The sequence below is a fragment of the Octopus sinensis genome, linkage group LG6, assembly GCF_006345805.1.
Source record: "Octopus sinensis linkage group LG6, ASM634580v1, whole genome shotgun sequence".
Taxonomy (NCBI): Eukaryota; Metazoa; Mollusca; class Cephalopoda; order Octopoda; family Octopodidae; genus Octopus; species Octopus sinensis.
This window is the reverse complement of record NC_043002.1, coordinates 117,351,963-117,373,510: the sequence shown is the minus strand read 5'-3', so window position 1 is coordinate 117,373,510 and position 21,548 is coordinate 117,351,963. Positions and strand designations below refer to the sequence as shown.

General features: G+C 34.4%; 1 protein-coding gene across 2 annotated transcripts in view; it reads right to left on the bottom strand.

The window, feature by feature from the left end:
* Positions 1-21,548, bottom strand: part of LOC115212784 (phosphatidylinositol transfer protein alpha isoform) — an 86,182-nt gene that overhangs the window by 49,902 nt on the left and 14,732 nt on the right. Inside the window, exons 1-2 of one of the 2 annotated variants that reach the window (XM_036504287.1) lie at positions 11,514-11,521; positions 4,264-4,294 (exon numbers count right to left, since the gene is read on the bottom strand). In XM_036504287.1, coding sequence (XP_036360180.1) covers positions 4,264-4,278 — 15 coding nt within the window. In that variant the 5' untranslated portion in view covers positions 4,279-4,294; positions 11,514-11,521. Of the gene's footprint in view, positions 1-4,263; positions 4,295-11,513; positions 11,522-21,548 lie in introns of those variants that run through there. The other variant, XM_029781473.2, reaches the window with a different exon arrangement.

The window sequence follows — 21,548 nt, the reverse complement described above, 5'->3', positions numbered from 1 at the left end:
TATGATGCAGCCTTGATTTCTGAAGTCACGTCGTGGTTGGAGGACCAAGCTGGGGTCTTCTACAAAAACAGTCACCAGAGCTGCATCAAACGATGGGAGAAATGCGTAACTCTGGGTGGTTCCTATGTAAAAAAAGACTAACCACTGTGCCAAGTTTCGTTGCTCTACTGCTATGGGAAGTGGGTCAGGGGCATTACTTATTGAACGCCCCTCGTATTTGTTTTTATGTATAACTATTTATCATTTTCTCTCTTTCAATATACTGGCTACAATAAACACACCATTAAAATTAACACACCTATAAACAATCAAAACGAATTGGAGTTTTTAGGTTAAATTCTAATCTAAAGATTTGTAGATAAAATGTTGCAGTAATATGTCTACATAAACTATCTTAGATTCCAAGCTGAAATTGGTATAAAAACTATCCAGTTTTTTTGTAAATTGCAAATCTCGTTCAGATATGAATTTCTTGCCTCACCACAAAGCACCCTTTGTACAAGTTATAGTTAAATTAGTATTAACATATTTAATGTAATGAGTATTAAAAAAATCTAATTAGAAATACTTCTGTAACATTGGGAAAAATCATTAAGTAGATGTACAAGTGTAGAATAATATGAACATGAATTATAAAGACAATGTTAAGTTGTTAATACTTCTTTGATTGGATGAACTAGATATGATAAAGCATCTACACTTTCTCAACAAAAATACTGTGAGGACACCCAGAAGGAAATTTTCTAAAATTCATAGAAGTCAAAGTCGTGCATGAACTTAAAACTCTATTCTGCAATTTTAAGTAGAGATGCACTGTAAGCAAAGTTGCCAATTAACAATTAATCAGCTTGCATTATCTGCCACAGATTATATATTATTTAATTATGTATTGTGATATGAAAATGTGCACTATAACTAACTGTAGGTAATATATTAAATCAATTACAATTATGGATCTATCATTTGAGAATATGATGACAAATGAGTTGATTTTACTAGTTTTGTTGCCAAAGAACTGTGTCATTCAACCTAGCAGCCTTCTGTACACAACATACTCCATATTCTGTACCTGCACACAGGATTTCATCATGTCTAATCATTGAGTGACTACACGAGTAGTATTGGTATAAAGACAAAAGTAAAGAAAATTCAATTAACCAAACCTGCAGAAAAGGTAACATTTAGCAAAGCTCTAAACATATTACAGTGGAACTTCAGTTTACAAATTTAATTCATTCCTAAAGGTTGTTTGTTACCCAAAATGTTCATAAATTGAAACTATTTTTCCTGTAGGAAATTCAAGAGAAGGCATGGTGAATTCAAGCAAGGATTTGCACTAAGTGAAAGCAGGACAGCAACTGATGATCTCTCACTGATACTTTCAGCTTGTAGCCAACTTTTGTTGCCAGCTTGTGTACTCATTATTCAACACACCATTCATCATTCAAGAGGTTTTATGCTTGAAAAATTGTTCATAAACCAAGAGGTTGTTTATAAACTGAAGTGTTTTTCAAGTAAAGGTAAACATCATGATGTTATTGCCACTAACATTTCTGGCAATAATCACCTAATACAGTTCATGGGAAATATAAAGAGAAATAATGTAACCTTGTTTTCTTAATAGTAGAGTCAGAGGAAGTGGGATAGCCACCATCACTCTCTGTAGAGTTTAAAGATTGGTGGAAAGAAGGAAGTTACCCTCAGACTGGTGACCTGGTGCTTCCATCTGAATGGACTCTGCTAGTGGTGTACATGGTCAGTCTCTCCAAGGGGCTTCCAAACAATTTCCTTCTATTTCACTCAGAAGACATTGATAGAAGACAGTTGGTCAAGGTGTTGAGCAATCCAGAAGCCACACACTTTTCAAACAAACTTCTTAAACAACACATCTTTGGCTGCATATGTTTATCAAAATTGAGCACAACTACCAAGTAGAAATTTCAATTGAAAAATTCATTAATATTATAACTAATGAATTGCTTATATTAAATATTAACAATTTCCATCAACTTACAAATTCAAATTTCTTTTCATTTACTGTAAATAGACCGATGTTTTCTTGTGGCTACTGACCAAATTAGCACTTCAAATATTAGATTATTAACTACTTAAACCAAGTCAGGTTAATAGAGCCAGATATTCTATCAGCTTACTAAAATACTAACTGGATATCTCATGATAGAGGATAGGGCAAGACAGTTCAATAGAATACTAGCCTATCAGAAATTCAATTTGTTCAAGGAAGTGTTTGGTACTTTGTACTAGTTTTACAATCTATTTGCTGATACAACATTTTATGTCATTATCAATCTCACCAGGAGAATGAAAAGCCAAGTTAAGAAATGGATTTAAGTAATAGAATAGAGAGGAAAACAAGAGTTCTGAGCTAAAGTACATAACCTAACCTAAATATTATATGGAACAATAAACCTATATATATATATATATAAAATCATCATTTAATGTTTGTTTTCCATGCTGGCATGGGTTGGATGGTTTGACAGGAGCTGGCCAGCTGAAGTGCTGCCTGGGTTCCATGTCTGTTTTGACATGATTTCCATGGCTGGATGCTCTTCCTAATACCAACCACTTTAGAGTGTATATTTATGTGGCACCGGTACAGGTGCTTTTTAAGTAGCACCAGCATTAACAAGCCTGCAAGATTAGGATCGTTCAGCTAAAGAGTGATGCAGGGGATATTCCTGTATGCAAGGACAGCTGTGATTTTACTTAGCTTGACATGTCTCTCAAGCACAGCAAACTGCCAGAAATCTCAGTCCCTTGTCATCCCTCCAGTGAGGCTCAAAGTCTTAAGACCTTTCTCACCACTTCGTCTCACACCTTCTTAGGTCAACCCTTTCCACATATTCCCTCCACAATTACAGATCTGCACTTCTTGATACAGCTGTCGTCATCCATACATATTACATGTCCATACCAGTGCCGTCTTCTCTCACTTGCACTACATCTGATGCCTTGTAATACTCAGTTTTTCTCTCAAATGACTTACACTCAATCCTATAAACACACTGACATTACCCATGCAGCAGAGAATGCTGGCTTCATTTCTTTCAAGCCTTCGTATGTCCTCAATAGTCACAGCCCATGTTTCACTGCCATGCAGCAAAGCTGTTTGTACACAGGCATTATACAATCTGCCTTTCACTCTGAGGCAGAGGCCCTTCTTTATTAACAGAGGTATTAGTTCTCTGAACTTTGCCCAGCCTGTTCTTATTCTAGCAGCTATGCTTTCGGAACTGCCATCACTACCAACTCGGTCACCTAAGTTATGGAAACTGTCTGCTAATTCTAGGGATCCCCGCTAACATCTGAGGGAGTCTATTTTTTTGTATATTCCTGGTGTTTAATGTACCTGCACGTCTGCCACAAGTAAAGAGTACTTTCTCTGTTAATCTTCAAGTGATATCAATGCACCTCTTATATGTCCATAGCCTGCACTGGAGACACCGTATGGAGTTTCTCCCAGCATCTTTTCTACGTAATGTGCAGGGCCATCTCCCTGAAGAGATCTATGATTTGTCTGTTTTCCTACTTATTAGGACTTTGGTCTTTGCTAAATTAACTCTAAGGCCCTTTGATTCTAGACCTTCTTTCCATACCTGAAATTTCTTCTATAGGTCTGGTAGTGATTCATCTATAAGGACAAGGTCATCTGTGTAGAGGAGCTCCTGAGGGCAGCCAGTCTTAAATTCTTCTTTTATAGCCTTACAGACTGTGACAAACAAGAGGGGGGCTGAGAACTAATCCCTGGTGGACTCCCACTTGTACACTAAATTCCTTGCTATACTCTTTGGCAACTTTCATCTTACTGACAACATCCCTGTGCATGGCTTGTACAGCTTTCACCAACCACTTATCTATCCTTAGCTTCCACACTGCCCACCAGATAAGGGAGTGAGGGACCCTGTCAAAGGCTTTCTCCATATCAACAAAAGCCAAATACAGGTTTATTTTTGGCCAAGTACCCCTCCTGCAGTTGCCTCAACAGAAGGTATTGGTGGTGCTTCTTCCAGGCACAAATTCAAACTCCACTTCATCTAGGCTAATTCTCTTCTTAATTGAGATTTGACCTTTTCTGTAACTTTCATCACTTGGTCCAGCAATTTAATACCTCAATTATTTCTGTCAATACATGTTAAAGAAAATTAATACATATAGAAAAAAAAATCATGGATCAACAATACTATTTAAAAGTAAGAGTTTCTATATGTAATTCTAAAAACAAAAATCAAACTTGCTTACCTCTTCCACTTTCATGGGAAGTACCACTCGACTGCAAATGAGAGAAAATGAAAGGTTTTAGTAAGAGTAAAACTATGATTTCTATAGAATTTTAAATTTTATAATTCTCCTTTCATTGAAATCTTTACAACAAATCTGAAATGCTGCATTAGCATCCTGCTCTTTTAATGAGGATTTGATCTGTTATCTTCTTATATACACTCTTGAAGAGTAGTGTTCTTCATTGTTTGAAAATCCCATTGGGGATTCAACTGCTAGTCTGCATGAATTTTACAATAAATCTAACTACTCTCACAACTAAGTCCCACAATCAGTAAATGCTTTATCATCAGTTTTAAACATGCTTCAAAATAACTGGAGTGTGTGTATGTTTGTATATATATACACACAGACACACACACTTAAATATACATATATACATGCATGCACAATGATGATGATGTATGAGAGGGTGAAACATTTTCACACAATTTCCAATTTTGTGATAGGGGTAGTGCAGAAAAGTTGTGAATGACCATCAAAATAACTGATGTAAAATCTTAGAACTTTGTGACAATATCTTTGTCTTCATATCGAAAAGTGGAAAAAATGCCCCCTTTATTTATTAGCTATAAAATACAATTTTCATTGCATTTTCTTTGGATACAATTTTCTTTGGATAGTTTTTAAATGAGTGTGATGAAATTACTCTAAAATATGACTTCAACATGTTCTTTTCTGTGACTTCATCTTTTGCTTCCACAAATACCTCAAAATATGCAAAAATATCATAAATATTGTAATTTATCAAATTCAAAAAATTTTTCATATTGATGTAAATTACAGTACCCCGCCCTATCCCTCCTTGAGGAAGCAGAAGACAAAATCGAAGAAAAAAGTATGTTTAAGTCATATTTTAGAGTAATTTCATCACAGTCATTTGAAAGCTACCCAAAGAAGATGCAATGAAAACTATTTCATAGCTAATAAATAGGTGGGGGTTTTTTCCCCGCTTTTCCCATTTTTAGGTGCGTTTGTGGAGACAGAAGATATTGTCGCAGAGTTAAGATTTTTCACCAGTTATTTTGATGTCAATTCACAACTTTTCGACACTACCCCCGTCATGAAATTGAAAATTGTGTAAAAATGCTCCATATATATGACTTTTTTATGCTTCTTTTTTTTTAGGAACAGCTTGAGGTATTGGTGAACAGTCATGATGATTAAAGTTGTGGTTGATAAAAGTTAACTGACACGGAGGACTGGAAGCCATCTGAATATTAGAAAATAGTTACCTGTTTTATTGATTTGTATCAAAATGCCAACATGATGACTGCTACTTAGTGCACTTAAAGGTTGTAAGATGTGATATGCATAGCTGCAACAGAGACTACAAATCATGGCCAACAAGAAGTGACACAGTAGATGTTCTAACTGTATCTGCAGTTCATCCTCACTTCTTTGAGGCTATGTGAAGCTACTGGAAACTGGGGGCAATCCCTGACTAGAAAGGGTTCCTGCCGAAAGGCTATATATGTGGCAGCAGGATTCAGTTCCTTGCCCTATCTTCAGAAAGAATCAGAAGTGGTTGAAGAATTTCTATGACTTCATCAGCCCCATTTTCTGGCCACCTAATACCCTGATTGTAATCCCATAAATTACTTTGTGGTGCAGTTGAGAAAGACACCAACTGCCTGCAACACCAAGGCCAAGCTGGCAGCCAAGATCAAGGAAGTGCTTGAAGATTTTCCCAGAGACATAGTAAGGAATGTGTACATCAGGTTCCAAAGTCATCTTGAGGTACATAGTGGAAACTGAGGGCAGCTACTTTGAGTAAACTTATCTCCCAGCCATAATCTCACTGATACTTTTTGATTTCTTAAAACACCTTTATTTTTGGATGAGATATTGTATTTTCTTTTCCCTTAATGCAAAGTGTCAGACTCAGTCCTGTGTGTGTGTGTACACACACACAAAATAGGTGCAAAGATGCTAGTATAAGTATACAACAGATGAACAGATTAGTACTAGGAAAATCCCAAACTCTTAAAATTCCAACTACCTAAGGGCAAAAATAATTCCATAGGACAATAGTTGACTATAAGAACTTGAGTAACTGAGTTTGTAAAAAAAAAAAAAAAATTGGACAAACATACGTATGGCATTATATCATTTATATAATATACAAAGGAGGGTATATAAATGTAATCATAAGTATAACTAGTGAAGCAAACATATATTCCTAAGTAGTTGTTTAAAAAATTCAGGGACAGGTTGATGCAATAATGTGTATTGAGTAAACAGGTGTGCAGATTGATGTAGTAATCTACATCAAACAAGTAGAAATTATTATTGATACATAAATATGAAATCTCAATATATTCCAGCCAGAGGCTTAGAAGCACCAAATTTTTTTGTTCAGAAAGAGTGGCAAGAGTGTGATTCTTCTAGTAGCAGATTGATATTTAAGAGCACAGAAACATCAATAAAAATATGTAAGGTGTGGAAGTACAAATAATGATATTAAAAAAGGTTGTGAGATCTAGAGGGATAAGAAGTAAGGAAAGTGAAGGAGAGATAAATAAAGAAAAAAATATATGGAAAAACAAGAAAAAATGAAAGAACTAAAATTAGTTACAAACAATCAGACAAGTTGAAACATGTAATAAATCAAAGTGTAAGATACAGTGGAGATGGAATATCACCTGGCGTTCAATAAACAAACAATTTAGGCACCCCCTCCTCAATGAGACACAGATAACCTTTTGGTAGTCTTAATATTTTATAAGCATCCATGTGAGTAAAATATACTAGGCAGTAGCAGTGATAAAAAATCTAAATTGAACAATGAGAAACTATATATATTATACATACACATAAATACACACACACAAATACATACAACCTCCCCAGTGCCCAGCTCCACACAACCAGGTACTTTGAAATGCACTTGCTGATGATGCAACACCTATCCCTACATTAACAACACTACAGCCACAGCTGGGCCTAAATCACAATATCACATTATAGCTTCTGTTGCACATCTTCCAGTATTATATATTGTATATGTATTGTAGTGCCCTTTATGTAGGAGAAGCTGGTCAAGGCCTTGCTGATCACTTTCAGGAATACATTTGAAGTATACTACTATGTATCCCTGGCCAACCTGTTGCCACCCACTTCAGCACAACAGGCTATTCCATTACTCACTTATCAGCATGCAATATCACACACCATTGATCCACTTAAAAAAGGAAATGAAAGGCATGTTTCACATATTCAAACTTGGTACCATATCACTGATAGCTGTAAATCAGTGGTTCCCAAAGTAGGCACTGACAAAAGTGCGGTGATAATGGTGTGGCCAAAAGGGAGTGATGGATGTAAAAACAATATAATGGGTTAATTAGGTTAAGTTTTACTTGTAAAATACAGTTGTTTTGAATTTGCTACAGAAAGTGGACTATGTAGTGGTGAGGGGGAACGCTAGGAATGTGGCCTGAATGCCAAGGGAGCAAACAGCCCAAAAATGTTTGGGAACCACTGCTTTAATACATGTTTTTCCTTCTATTCCAATGAGCTTATTTCAGTAATCCTTCTCCTCTCACCTTTGCCTCCTTAAACACCTCAGCTTTACCTGCTTCTCTCCCTCATTCCATTTCTCTTTCCTTTTACCTCTCTCTCTCTAACTACTTCCTGTCCACACATCAAACCCACATAATCCAGTTACAATATACATATATTTTACCTTTTACTGTTTTCAGTCATTTGAATGTGGCTACATTGGGGACTTGGGCTTTAGTTGAACAAATCAACCTCAGAGCTTATTTATTTTATGCCTTTTACTTATTCTATTGATCTCCTTTGCCAAACTGCTAAGTTACAGGGACATAAACACACAAACACTGGTTGTCAAGCTTTGGTGGGGGACAATTGTTTACACACCCGTTTTCATCTTTTGTTTTCCTGCAAATTCTCACTATATATATATATATACACACACACACACACACACATTTCTGCCTACCAAATCCACTCACAAGGCTTTGAATGCCTTCAGGATATAGAAAACTCTTGCCCAAGGAGATATGCAGTGGAACTGAACCCGGAACCATGTGGTTGGGAAACAAGCTTCTTACCACACAGCCACACCTGCACTTACGTTAATGTATATGATAAACTTATAGGGAAATACATAAGGACCAACCGAAAGCCTTAACGTAGAACGTACTTCAACAGTACGAAATTAAGAAACAAAGCATATAAAGTAAGAAAAAAAAATGATCATAGAAGGGTGAAAATATTTTTGACTTTACAATCTTCTTCAACAATAGTTAACTTGTCATAGAAGTCTATGTCAGTAATATGTGCTTCATAAATCTATCACAAAATATAAAAGATATTGATTAGATAATCAATACACAAAAAAAAAGTTATTAAAAATTAAAATGAGAAAATAAAATTTCAAAGAAAATTGAAATGTTTTGCATATAATATTTCCAATAAGTAGGAACATACAAATACTAACATTATATACAAGAAAACTATAAATGGTGAAGTACATACTCTTAGATAATGATATTTAGACAATGAGATATAGTTTTTTCTTAAGAGTTTAATGGCTTGAGAAAGAAACTGGGTTTTTTTTGCAAGCAAATTTTGTCTGAAAATTACCCAGCCTTTTTTCATAAGAGACCTACTTTTTCATTTAATTGCTTCTACAAGTAAAATATTTCAAATAGTACAAAAAAGTTATTTTCAAGTTACAAAAACTGCATCAAGCTCTATTTCAATAAAAGCAAAAGTGGTACAACAGAGGTAATTGAAACAACTTGTTGCAACAACATTTTACTATCAGTTGTAAGTCAGGTTATATTTGAGAGAAAACCCATGAACAGATTTAGGATACAGAAACTATTTTTGATCACCATGATAATAGGTAGTATCAATAGATACGACTGTCAATTCAACAAAGAAACCTCACACTGAAAACACGAAAAGAAAAAAAGTAGTATCCAACATGCATAACTTTCTATCATCTGAAATTAAATGAAAACTATATTTCAAAACAACTTGGACATTTTGAAGTACAAAAATAACCTTAAGTCAGTATTTTTAGATTAATGCAGCCACATATCAGTTACTGTATTGACTTGAGACTACAAGATAAGTTTGTATTCTGTAGGGAGGGGGATTTTTTTTTAAATGCAAGATTTTCTCAGATTCTAGCATTTATTTAATGAATGTATACATTACATCAAACTTATCTAGATATAGATGTGTGTGAACTATATGACATATTTATCTATTTTTACACCTGTTTTTCCCATTAGTGTTAGTTGGATGTTTATTAGTTACACTAGCTGACCATGTGCCATCAATAATGATGGCTGATTATAGTATTTTATTGTAAGGTACAAAATAAGGTACATAATAATCACACATAGAAACATTCACATATTTCCCTTGTATACACACACACAAACACACACATTACTCACACAGAGTTGAAACATTGATTTTTTTAACCCACCTCCTTATTCATCTATCAACCTTCCTTTCTCTCACTCACTCTCAGTCAGGGCTATTACTCTCACTACTTCTCCTTCACTGAATTACTATTTTCTCTCCTCCTCCGGCATGATTCTGGACAAATATATATAAGTCATTATTTAATTAGAATAATGTCTTTAAAACACCAATGATCCACTTCTCATTGTTAATTATTGCTCCATTTCTTATCATCTCTCTATATATCAAACCACTGTTTTACCTTTAAATTACCTACTACCATACACCTTATAACAAGGACCATACATACTGAGGTTATATACCAGGAGTGCCTATGGATACATCTATCCTGTAGATGGTTGCATAACCTCTAACTTATATCTTACACAATATATATATATATATATATATATACACACACACACACACATACACACACATATAGTATAGGACACTCAGTAAGTTGTCATAAGAAGACTCAGTTTCAAATGCTGGAGCTAAGCGCTACGATGCATCTTCATCAGCTATTTTGACAATAGACGCTAAAAAAAAAAAGCTGTTCAATAAGAGGGAAGTTACTGTCATCAACAGGAAAAATTATAAAAGATAAAAAATATAAATTATAAAAAATACATGCAACCATATTCTCACAATACATATAAAACCTTCTACGTTTGTAAAGTCTACATACGTAAACACTGACACAAACATATATATATATATATACCCATACACACACATATACGTACATTTACGTGCTCATAAACACATCTCTACACACCCATACATATATATACACACACATACACGTATATATGTACATATGTATACAGATATACACATATATATACACTCTCCTATCAATACACAACTGCATATATACACAGACATATATACACACGCACACACATTTAATATGCATACATATACTCACACACGTATAGAATCATACAATTAAAAAAGGAAAACGTGAAAAAATATAAAAAATATATATATAAAACAATAAAAAATGTTAAGACATATGGAAGGCTTGTACGAGAACAATAAAATAGCAGGTTCTATCCATGATCTTGGGGAGCCCAAAACCGTAGCAAGTATTTTGGATATATGTAGACATGATCCAAAAAGTTCAGTTCTTGAATTTAGACATGTAGTGGAATCTAAGGAACTTTTCCAGATGAGCCATCTTTCCATATCACAAAGACCGCACTTACCACTGCCGTTGGTATGAGGTTTACACTTGGCCAAGATCTTCCAGTAAATCTGACAGCTGACACCTTGTTCATGTAAGAACCGAATATGACTGGATAATTTGCTTGTCTTATATGGTTCTTAACAAGGTGTCAGCCATATATATATGTGTATGCATGTGTGTGTATATTTATACATGTATATATATATATATATATGTGTGTGTATGTGTGTGTGTGCATGTAGAGATGTGTATGAACACATAAATGCACATGTTTTGTGTGTGTATAGGCATATATATAAACATGTTTGTGAGTGTGTACGTATGTAGACTTCATGAATGCAAAAGGTTTTGTATGTTTTGTGAGAATATGATTGCATGTATTTTTTACAATTTTAATTATTTTCTCATCTTTTATAATTTTTCCAGTCAGAGTAACTTTGCTTTTATTCAACGGATTTTTTTCATAGTGTCTATTGTCAAAATAGCCAACGAAAATGCATCGTAGCTCATAGCTCCAGCATTTGAAACTGAGTCCTATTATGACAACTTACTGAGTGTCCAATACTATACATATATATATAGTCCTCTATTTACCTAATATCAAGGTCTCATTCTTTTGTTGTCATTTTATTATTACTATTATTTATAAATATATATATATATATACACACACAAATATATAAAAACACTATGCTCATTATTATATTAGATGTGGATAGTCCTTATTCATGAAAGTAGTTGCGATACAAACAAGTGATCAACAGGTAAGGAACAGTCCATATAGAGAACCGGTGTTGTTATATGACAAAATCTTATTGGGCCTGCAGGGTCTTATGTTACATTTATATATTTTGCTTATTTCAGTCATTAGACTGTAGCTATGCTGCATCACCTTGAAGAGTTTAGTGGAACAAGTTGATCCTAGTACTTTTTTTTTTAAGCTGGTACTCATCCTATCAGTCTCTTTTGCCCAATTGCAAGGTTAATGGGATGTAAACAAACCAACACCAACTGTCAAGTGGTGGGATGGGGGACAAACACACACACACACAATGAACTTCTTTCAGTTTCCATCTACCAAATCCACTAACAAGAGTTTGGCTGACCTGGGGTAATAATGGAAGACATTTGCTGAAGGTGCTACACAGTGGGACTCAACTTGGAACCATGTGGTTGGGAAGCAAAATCCTTACTACAGAACCACACCTGTGCCTACATAGTGAGTACTGAGGACAATTTATATAAAAATACCAGAAAGTTGAAGTAGAAGGGTATAGATTGGAGATTACTATTTTGAGGAAGTTGGGGTAAAAAACAAAAGGATAAGAAATAACAATAGCCAGAATTATGGGTTTCCATACATTAAATGGTAAAATTTTGATTAAGGACCAATAGTTTGAAGTTTGCCAGAAAATAAAATCAAGATATTTTCCCTATGCTGAATTTATGAACTTATTGTATTAAAACAGTCAAAATGACAAGAATACAAAGAGTAAATCTGTAACAAATCTCAAATTGACCTATAAAACTATCATTAATCTTAACACTTTCTCACTCCATTTTGATTGACACTAAGCTTAATGATGAATTAATCCTTTCATAATGAGTTAGTGAGATTAACTTGGAACTAAGGGAAGGAATATACAGTTAGGCTCCAACAAAATATGAAAAAAAAAAAAAAAAAAAAAAAAATCGAACTTAATCGATTATTCTTTATGACTTACTTCAATAAAGTATACTGTGAAGACATCTAACGTGTTACCAATTCCATCAATGTGAAGAAATTGCCCCAACTGAAATGTTTCTATTTTTTAAAAGAATTTCTGTGTTGGAAAATTGTTCCACTAACTTGCTTTAATATTACTTTACCATACTGCTAAGGGGTCAACAATTTTGCATGATCACATTTTCATGGCCAATATGTTTAATATTTGTAAAATTCTGTTCAACAACCTCAACCACTGGTGTTATTGTTTCAAATTCATTCTTTTTATATAGCATGTACTATTCTTTCATAATCTATGTCAATAGCAATACAATCATCTATAGCATAAAATAGCCAATGTCTTCTCATACCCAGTCTGTCTGGTGTGCGTGTGTTCTTCATAAAAATTCTATTATACCAGACCTCAATTATGTTCTATATATACCTTAGAAATATAAATGAAATCTCGGCTATTCCTGAGATAAAAGAAGCTTGGAAATATTTTGATATTAGTGTAGGATTTATATATTGTCACTTCTAGTCACTTCCACTCAGCTAACATTATAGCACTGATAGATTCAGAATGCATCCTTATTTTTAGCAAGATCAGAAAGGCTCGACTTTTTCTCCCCTCCCTCACAGTTGCACAACTTAAAAAAGGGTGAGGGTGGAGGAATAACTAAGTTTACATTACAGATTGTATTGTTTAACTTCTTCTCTTCCACTAAGTTGATCAGTTAAACTACGACCAGAAACTGAATGAAGAAAAACTGGTTTGTCTAAATTAAATGCACTTTCAATGTAATCTTCAACTGACTTGGCCTCTACATTTCTTTAACACCAAAAGTAGAAATAAATAACGTACACATTTTGTTTATTACGTTAGTATTCATTAATGTAATACAGACGTGAACCTTATTTTATTTTTTAATGAAACATAAGAAAGGTTGTCAACACTTCAAATAAAATCTTAATTTTTACTCTTTCTCTAAACACAGACTTGGCTGTGTGGTAAGAAGCTTGCTTCCCAACCACATGGTTCCAGGTTCAGTCCCTCCGCGTGGCATCTTGGGCAGGTGTCTTTTAGTATAACCTAGAGCCGACCAAAGTCTTGCAAGTGAATTTCGTAGATGGAAACTGAAAGAAGCCAGTTGTGCATGTGTGTGTGTATAAAGAACCGATAGAATAAGTACTAGGCTTACAAAGAACAAGTCTTGGGGTTGATTTCTTTGATTAAAAACCCTTAAAGGTGGTGCTTCAGTATGGCCACAGTCAAGTGACTGAAACAAGTAAAAGAATAAAAGAAACTAGTAAACTTCACATGCATGTGCATGTGTCTAGCGTAAAATTAATTCAAAATATGAATTCAAATAGACAAAATTCAGTGATATTGATATTTGATGTTAAATAAGGATAAAGTTTTCACTAAAATCAAATGGGTTTTTTTTTTCCAAAATTATTAATTCAAATCCTGCTAAAATCACTAGCTTTCACCTCCAATCAAGCAGCATGGTAAATACAGTCAATTACCCCACACCACTCTAAAATTTGTGAGCAAAGTCACTAAGTAAATCTGAATCTGCCAATACTAGAAGCAGTGGAGTATCTCATCTCGCTCACCTTAACTCACAAATGTTTCTCATTGATTAAAAGGCAATAAATAAAAATCAAGCCTAATATTGGTTTCAAATCTTGGCACAAGGCCAGCAACTTCAGGGTTGGGGATAAGTCAATTACATCAACCCCAGCGTGTAACTGGTATTTACTGTATCAACCCTGAAAGGATGAACGGCTAAGTTGACCTTGGTGGAATTTGAACTCAGAACGTAAAGACAGATGAAATGCCACTAAACATTTTGCCTGGCATGCTAACAATGCTGCTAACTCACTGCCTTAATCAGATGTAATATTAGAAATACAGTATCCCTGATGTCATACCTAAATTTTTAAATGCTACTTTCTGAAAACTGTCTCACCATGTTTTAAGCTCACTATATACTTCCAATCCTTAAAAAGCTATGGCGATAAAAGAGGGCAACAAAATATTGTAATTTAATAGCATTAAAAAAAAATATATTAATCAAAAACACAGAAATGGAATGCTTTAATTAAATATTTTCCTCTTCAGACAAAATTCATACATTTTTTATACCTTAGAAAATTCCTTCTAAGCAACAAACATTTTTTTCTGAAGTTAGAAATTAATGCAGCAGCAATTTAAATTAATTAATCCGTGGAAAACGGACGCTAAACGATGATGATGTAAGGATATAATACTAATATAAGTGACAATCATTTTCTGTTTAAGTAAAATTATCTGCAATGATAAAATTTGTATGTAGTTTCTAAAAAAAACATCAGTATAAAACTGATAATTATAATTTTGTGGAAAGAAAGGAAATTAATTTTAAAAAATATTCGGATTTGTGCAATTTATAAAACTAAACCAATATCAAATTATTTCCAAGCCGCTCTTGTTCTTGGAATAGCTAAGTGAGTAAAATTTTGCAATAATGATGACTAAATTATAGAATGTAATTGAGGATGGTATGATAGAATTTCTGTGAAGTGGTTGCTGTTAGGAAGGGTATCCAGTTGTAAAAACCATGCCAAAACATACAGTGAAGCATGGTGCAGTCTTCGACCTAGCCACCTCTTGTTAAACCATCCAACAATTGCCAGCATGGAAAGCGGACATTAAAGTGTGAGAGAGAGAGAGAGAGAGAGAGAGAAAGAGAGACTGGCTTGACTCTTTCTCTCTCATTTTTGAACCCACCCAGAACTATAATAGTGTTCTATAAACTCATGGCAACCAATATGTTCTTTATTAAAAAAATTTCTGAAACCGACAATACAAAAGTGTAATCACTATGGTTAATGATTGATTTTGAAATAGTTTTCACCTGTATTAAAATTCTGTTGGTATTCCATAATGTTGCAAGAAAGTTAGTTTGTCAAGAGACACCTGAATGTCTTGAATGCCAGTCAATAATGGCTTTTTAAATTTATGGAAATTAAAAAAAGCATGTTTCAAGGAGATAGGCTATAGCACAAATGATTGATGTTCTGCTAAGAAATATTAGATTGTCAATGCTATATGTAACCTTATCATTATGCAAATGTATACACTTTTCTAATCGACAGAATGCAGATTAATGGTTTTGTTTTCCTCTACTACTACTCCTCCACATTATATAAAATTTAATAAAGAAACAACTACATTATTCATCCATCAAAAGAGTTTTTCACAAGAGGTTAACACTCTAGCTTTTCACTTTAGAGTCTCTCTCTCTGTATGTCCCAAGTTTCAGACTCGGGGGAAAATGAATACATGACAGTATTACATGCTGTTTCCAAAGAGCAGCAGATATTCATATGCAGTTCTCTCATACAGTGAAAAGGTCACAAGTGGAAGACTAACCAACATGTTATAAGGCATGCACCAAATTTGAACATCTTAATTTCTGTTTCAGACAAAAAAGGAATCAATAGTGGTAAATTTCAATCTGACAGAAAATTAAAAGGAGGCCTGCTAACATTTGTGGCTCTGGCCACCAAGCACAAGGATTTGAAAATGACCAGTTCTTTGAACATGACCAGATCCCTTGTGTCCAAGATTGGGAATCAGCTGGAGGCCACTGAAGAGATATGTTATAATTGGTCAAGAGAAAAGAGCATATTCAGACATCGTCAGATCAGTTAATTGATGAAGGCCATCATTGAGCAGTTCAATATGGTAGAGACCACTATTGACTGTGTAATACATTAGGCAGGAGTCCTATATTATAAAGAGAGGGCAATTCATCTGTGGCAAAACCTGGGAGGATCATATTACCCCAGCATCATTTAGCCTCCTATATTGAACCTACAGGGAAGAACTCCTTGGAGGTTACTACTGTGGTTGTTTGTGAGCAACATGGATGGAAGCCACTTGATCCTCATAGGAAGTCATTTTCATTGTGTGGAAACAGGCCATGCCTGCCTATATATTATTGATGAATTTAAATATCTAAAATATCACATACTAGTGCCACTTTCCAGTTAATTTGTTGATAAGGATCAATTGCCATATAACAGCCAATTCAAAAACGTGTGAAATGCAAAACAGATTTCAGAGTATAGATATCAAACACTTAAGACTGGTGCTGTTAATGTAAATTTTAAGCTTAAGTTTGTCACAATGTAAGCCCAGCAGCGAAGTGATGGTAGTGCTTAAACTGAAAGGCTCCATGAAATGTTTGCTGCATTAACAAGCAGCAAGATGAATACAAGAAAACAAAGTTGGTTCCAGTAAGATAGAAGATACAGCATAATGAGAATAATTGAAGTTTTTCAGGTGGTTTTCTTTTGAATAAAGTGTAGGATGTTGGTCATTGAAAGTGCATCATTGCATTTAATGAAAACAGTACTTTACAATGGGTTATATTCAATCAAAATGTTGCATCATTAACTCAGAACTAAAGTGCTTATTTGTCCTGAAGAGGAAAACAAAATTTTTTTTTATACTATTTTAATAATATTAAGAATATGGAGAATTCCAGAGAAACAACAGACTTTACATTATTTCTTTCTATAATTTCTTTAAAAATCATTGCATTAATAAGATTCCTATTTTAATGAAAACAACTATTTTTACTAAAAAGATATCTGACTTACAATGAAGTTCTGTCTCATGAGAGAAAAACAAACTTGTTGGAGAGAATTGCAAAACTTTCAAAGCTCAACTGAATGGCTTATTATGAATGCAATAAAAATTGAAATCCAATCTAATTATTTAGAATATTTTTTGTATAACCTTCACATAAATGATATGTGATATATAATTAAATTATTATGAAAAGATTACTGACTCAAAGTATCAATTGTCTGTTATATTATCCTTAAGATAAGCAGTCATTTATCTTATATTTATCAGCCTCAACACATTTCTCCAAATAATTTTACCAACATTATTATAGTGAGTGTGCTCCTAGTTTGTTAAAAAATAAACAAAATAAGAAGTCCACATTGATTTGTTGTAGAAAAGTCTCTGTGAAAACACAAACTATATTCAATAAACAAGTGTAAAACCTCACACTTCAGTAATAGTTTTTACTTCACAAAGACATACACAAATCAGTGAGCTACCTAAACCATTCATAAATCAATTACATGTTAAAATCTCTTAAAATACATGTTCTACATTCTAACCTGAAGTACTGAATATTTTTTAAGACATGACTCAAAATATCAACTTAGCTTTTCAGTAATGACAATAACATAACCAAAATACTTAAGCCTCACCTATTGTTCTAGTATGATAAGGCCTCACATATGTAATACTGTGAATTAAAAAAAAACTTTGATCAAGTGAGATTATCTGAACAATCAGTACACAAAGACACACTGTAGCGATATTTAAGGGAATTAACTTCAGTAAGATTGGATCTTCAAAGCCAACTCCTCAGCAAAATGTTGACTTCGTATCAACTGTCCCTTTGTTTATTGCTTTAAGATTTTTAAACAGCATGGTTGAGTGGTAAGAAGTTTGTTTTCCAACTATATGGTTCCAGGCTCAGTTTCACTGTGTAGCACCATGGAAAAGTGTCTTCTACTATAGCCAACCAGAACCTAGTGAGTGGATTTGATATAAGGAAACTGAAAGCCCATTGTATAGATGTGTGTGTTTGAGTCTTTGTTCCCAACCACTGTTTGACCACTGTGCTTAAATCATTGTAACTTAATGGTTCAACAAAAGAGAACCAATAGAATAAGTACCAGAATTTAGAAAATAAAATACTGGGGTCGATTAATCTGACGAAAATTCTTCAAGGTGGTGCCCCAGAATGGCTGCAGTTTTATGACTGAAACAAGATAAAAGACAATAGATTCCCAAAAGTAATAAAACTACTATAACACTCCCTTAAACAAAATTGTTATGATTGTTTACTATCTCATGGGTTCTTTGTGACCTAAATTAGAAAGGTACAACTTGATAACATTTCTGTTATAAATACATTTCATTTCTGTCTTTTCTTTGGTCTCGGAATATATTTGCCATTAAGCTTTAACCCTTTCGCATTCAGATTTTATTCTGTCAAATGTAATGCTTGTTTATTCACATTGTTTTGAATTAATCCTACCATTATCTCATAGCTTCAAGATTCTAATGATGTAATTCTTTCTTTTTCTTTTTTCTTTTACTTGTTTCAGTCACTTGACTGCAGCCATGCTGGAGCACCGCCTTTAGTCGAGCAAATCGACCCCAGGACTTATTCTTTGTAAGCCTAGTACTTATTTTATCGGTCTCGGCTGTCAAGCGATGTTGGGGGGACAAACACAGACACACAAACATATACACACACATACATATATATATATATATATATATATATACACACACACACACACATATATATATACGATGGGCGTCTTTCAGTTTCCGTCTACCAAATCCACTCACAAGGCTTCGGTCGGCCCGAGGCTATAGTAGAAGACACTTGCCCAAGGTGCCACGCAGTGGAACTGAACCCAGAACCATGTGGTTGGTAAGCAAGCTACTTACCACACAGCCACTCCTACGCCTAATTGCTTATTTTTAGAATGACATTGTAGATCTGGCTGGTTTGAACAGAAAATAGATTGAATAGTAGGGCTGGATATGACTTGTCTAAATGCTAATGGCTTAAGAGTACCAAAAAAGAAAAAAAAAATTGGGGGCGATAAAAAAAGATTCCTGGAGTCTCTACATAGTGGACTGATCTCCAAGAAATAACCAAATATCCTTCCAATCAATTTTAAGATAATGTAGTCTTAGGTGTAATTCCCAAAAGGCAAGATGATCATAGACGGATTGCCTTTGATATAGGATTACACATCAAAAACTTTTTACCACCTTGATAATACTTATGTAACTAGATACAGCTATTTTTATAATGAAAAGATACTGACTGAATTGAGCTCATTATATTGCATTTTTTTTATTTTACTAAGAAGTGAAAGGCAAAGTTGATAGGATTTGAACTCATATCAGAGACATACTGATCTAGATTTTGTAGAGAACCTAACCTAACATGTTACTTTCATCATAATAGGGGTATTGCTCCATATTTACTGACAAATTTCTGGTTAGAGAAACAGGTAAACTCAAAACAACTAAAAGGGAATACAAGATCAGCAAATAACACTCCAATTAATAATACACAAATTTGATGGTATTTAGTAAATTAATTCATTTATTGTGCGTTATTTGTTTAGCCCCAGCTAAGCACTGATTAAACAGAAATACGATCAAATGATATTCAAGCAATGACCCTTCCTATCTATAATATCCAGATTATATTACTTTTAGCAGATCAAGCAACTGTCCCTTGTCATTTATTTGAATATTAAGTTGGTGTTTTGGCATTCTAAAACCTATTGTGTAAAGTTTTTATGTATCAACGAACCAGAGGTAGTCAGAGGAAAGTTATTATCAGAAGAGTTAAATGATGGAGTTTCAATATGACTGCTATTGAACCAAAATTTATCAAGAGTTGGCATCAGTGTCAGTTTAGCATGTTTAATGCTTAAGAAATAAATAATCCTTTATTCTAACTCATAAATAATGTCTATTATGAATGCTTGGTACATATCTCTACTGACGTATTTAGTCCTTCAACATGGCAATTCTACTTTATTCTTTTACTTGTTTCAGTCATTTAACTGCAGCCATGCTGGAGCACTGCCCTAAAGAGTTTTAGCCAAAGAAATCGACCTCAGGATTTATTCTTTGTAAGCCTAATACTTATTTTATTAGCTTATGGGGACATAAACACACCAGCTTCATTTATCAAGCAATAGCAAGGGGACAAACACACACACACAACTGGCTTTTTTCAGTTTCCATCTACGAAATCAATTCTTTGGCTTTGGTTGGCCCAAGGCTATAGTAGAAGCCACTTACCCAAGGTGGCACACAATAGGACTGAACCCCAAACCATGTGGTTGGGAAGCAAGCTTCTTACCATACAGCCATACATGCACCTATTAATTAAAACTTATTAATTAAAAACTAGTTATAATTCTCTTGGGAAGGTAAACTGTTAGAGGTTAGGATCCTTTTCTGGAATAAGTCTCATCTACTAAATACTTGGCTTCTAGAATATATCAGTGATGATAACCACTCCTCAAGAGATGTTTTATTGAGATCAAATCAATATCAATATTTTTTGTATCAGCAGCATTAGTGTGGTAAATGAAGAGAGTAGAAAAAAACTACCAACCTTAGGCAAATCTTAGAACCTTTAGAACATGGATTCTTAGAACCTTTAGAACAAAAGAACAAGAAACCATGATGGTCCTCTGGAAGACACTTGTCCTAAGCCACTTTGACTATTGCTCTCAGCTATGGTCACCATCCAGTGTCAAGTTGATCACAGAACTTGAGGCGATCCAACGAAGCTACACAAAGAAGATAGCCTCTATGCAGAATGTAAGCTACTGGGAAAGACTCAAGAGATTAAAATTATATTCCCTGGAGCGTAGGCGGGAAAGATATGCCATAATATACATCTGGAAGATCCTGGAGGGAAGTGTCCTGAACTTTGGCATCGAGAGTTACGCAAATGCCAGAACTGGGCGCCACTGCGTGGTGCCTAGGACTCCAAACCTGCCATCAAGATGTAGGACAAGATTCTGTGATAGCCTGGGCTTCCGAGGCCCACAGCTCTTCAATATCCTCCCGAAGAACCTGAGAGACCTGCATGGGGTGGATACAGATGTCTTTAAAATGAAGCTGGATCTCTTCCTGTCAGGTGTCCCAGATGAACCAACTTCACGGCAGGAGGGGCAGATGAGGGCAGCTGCATCGAACTCTCTCATGCACCAAATAGCAGTTGCTAGAAAGCCTCCATGAAGTGAAACCAAGTAGCAACA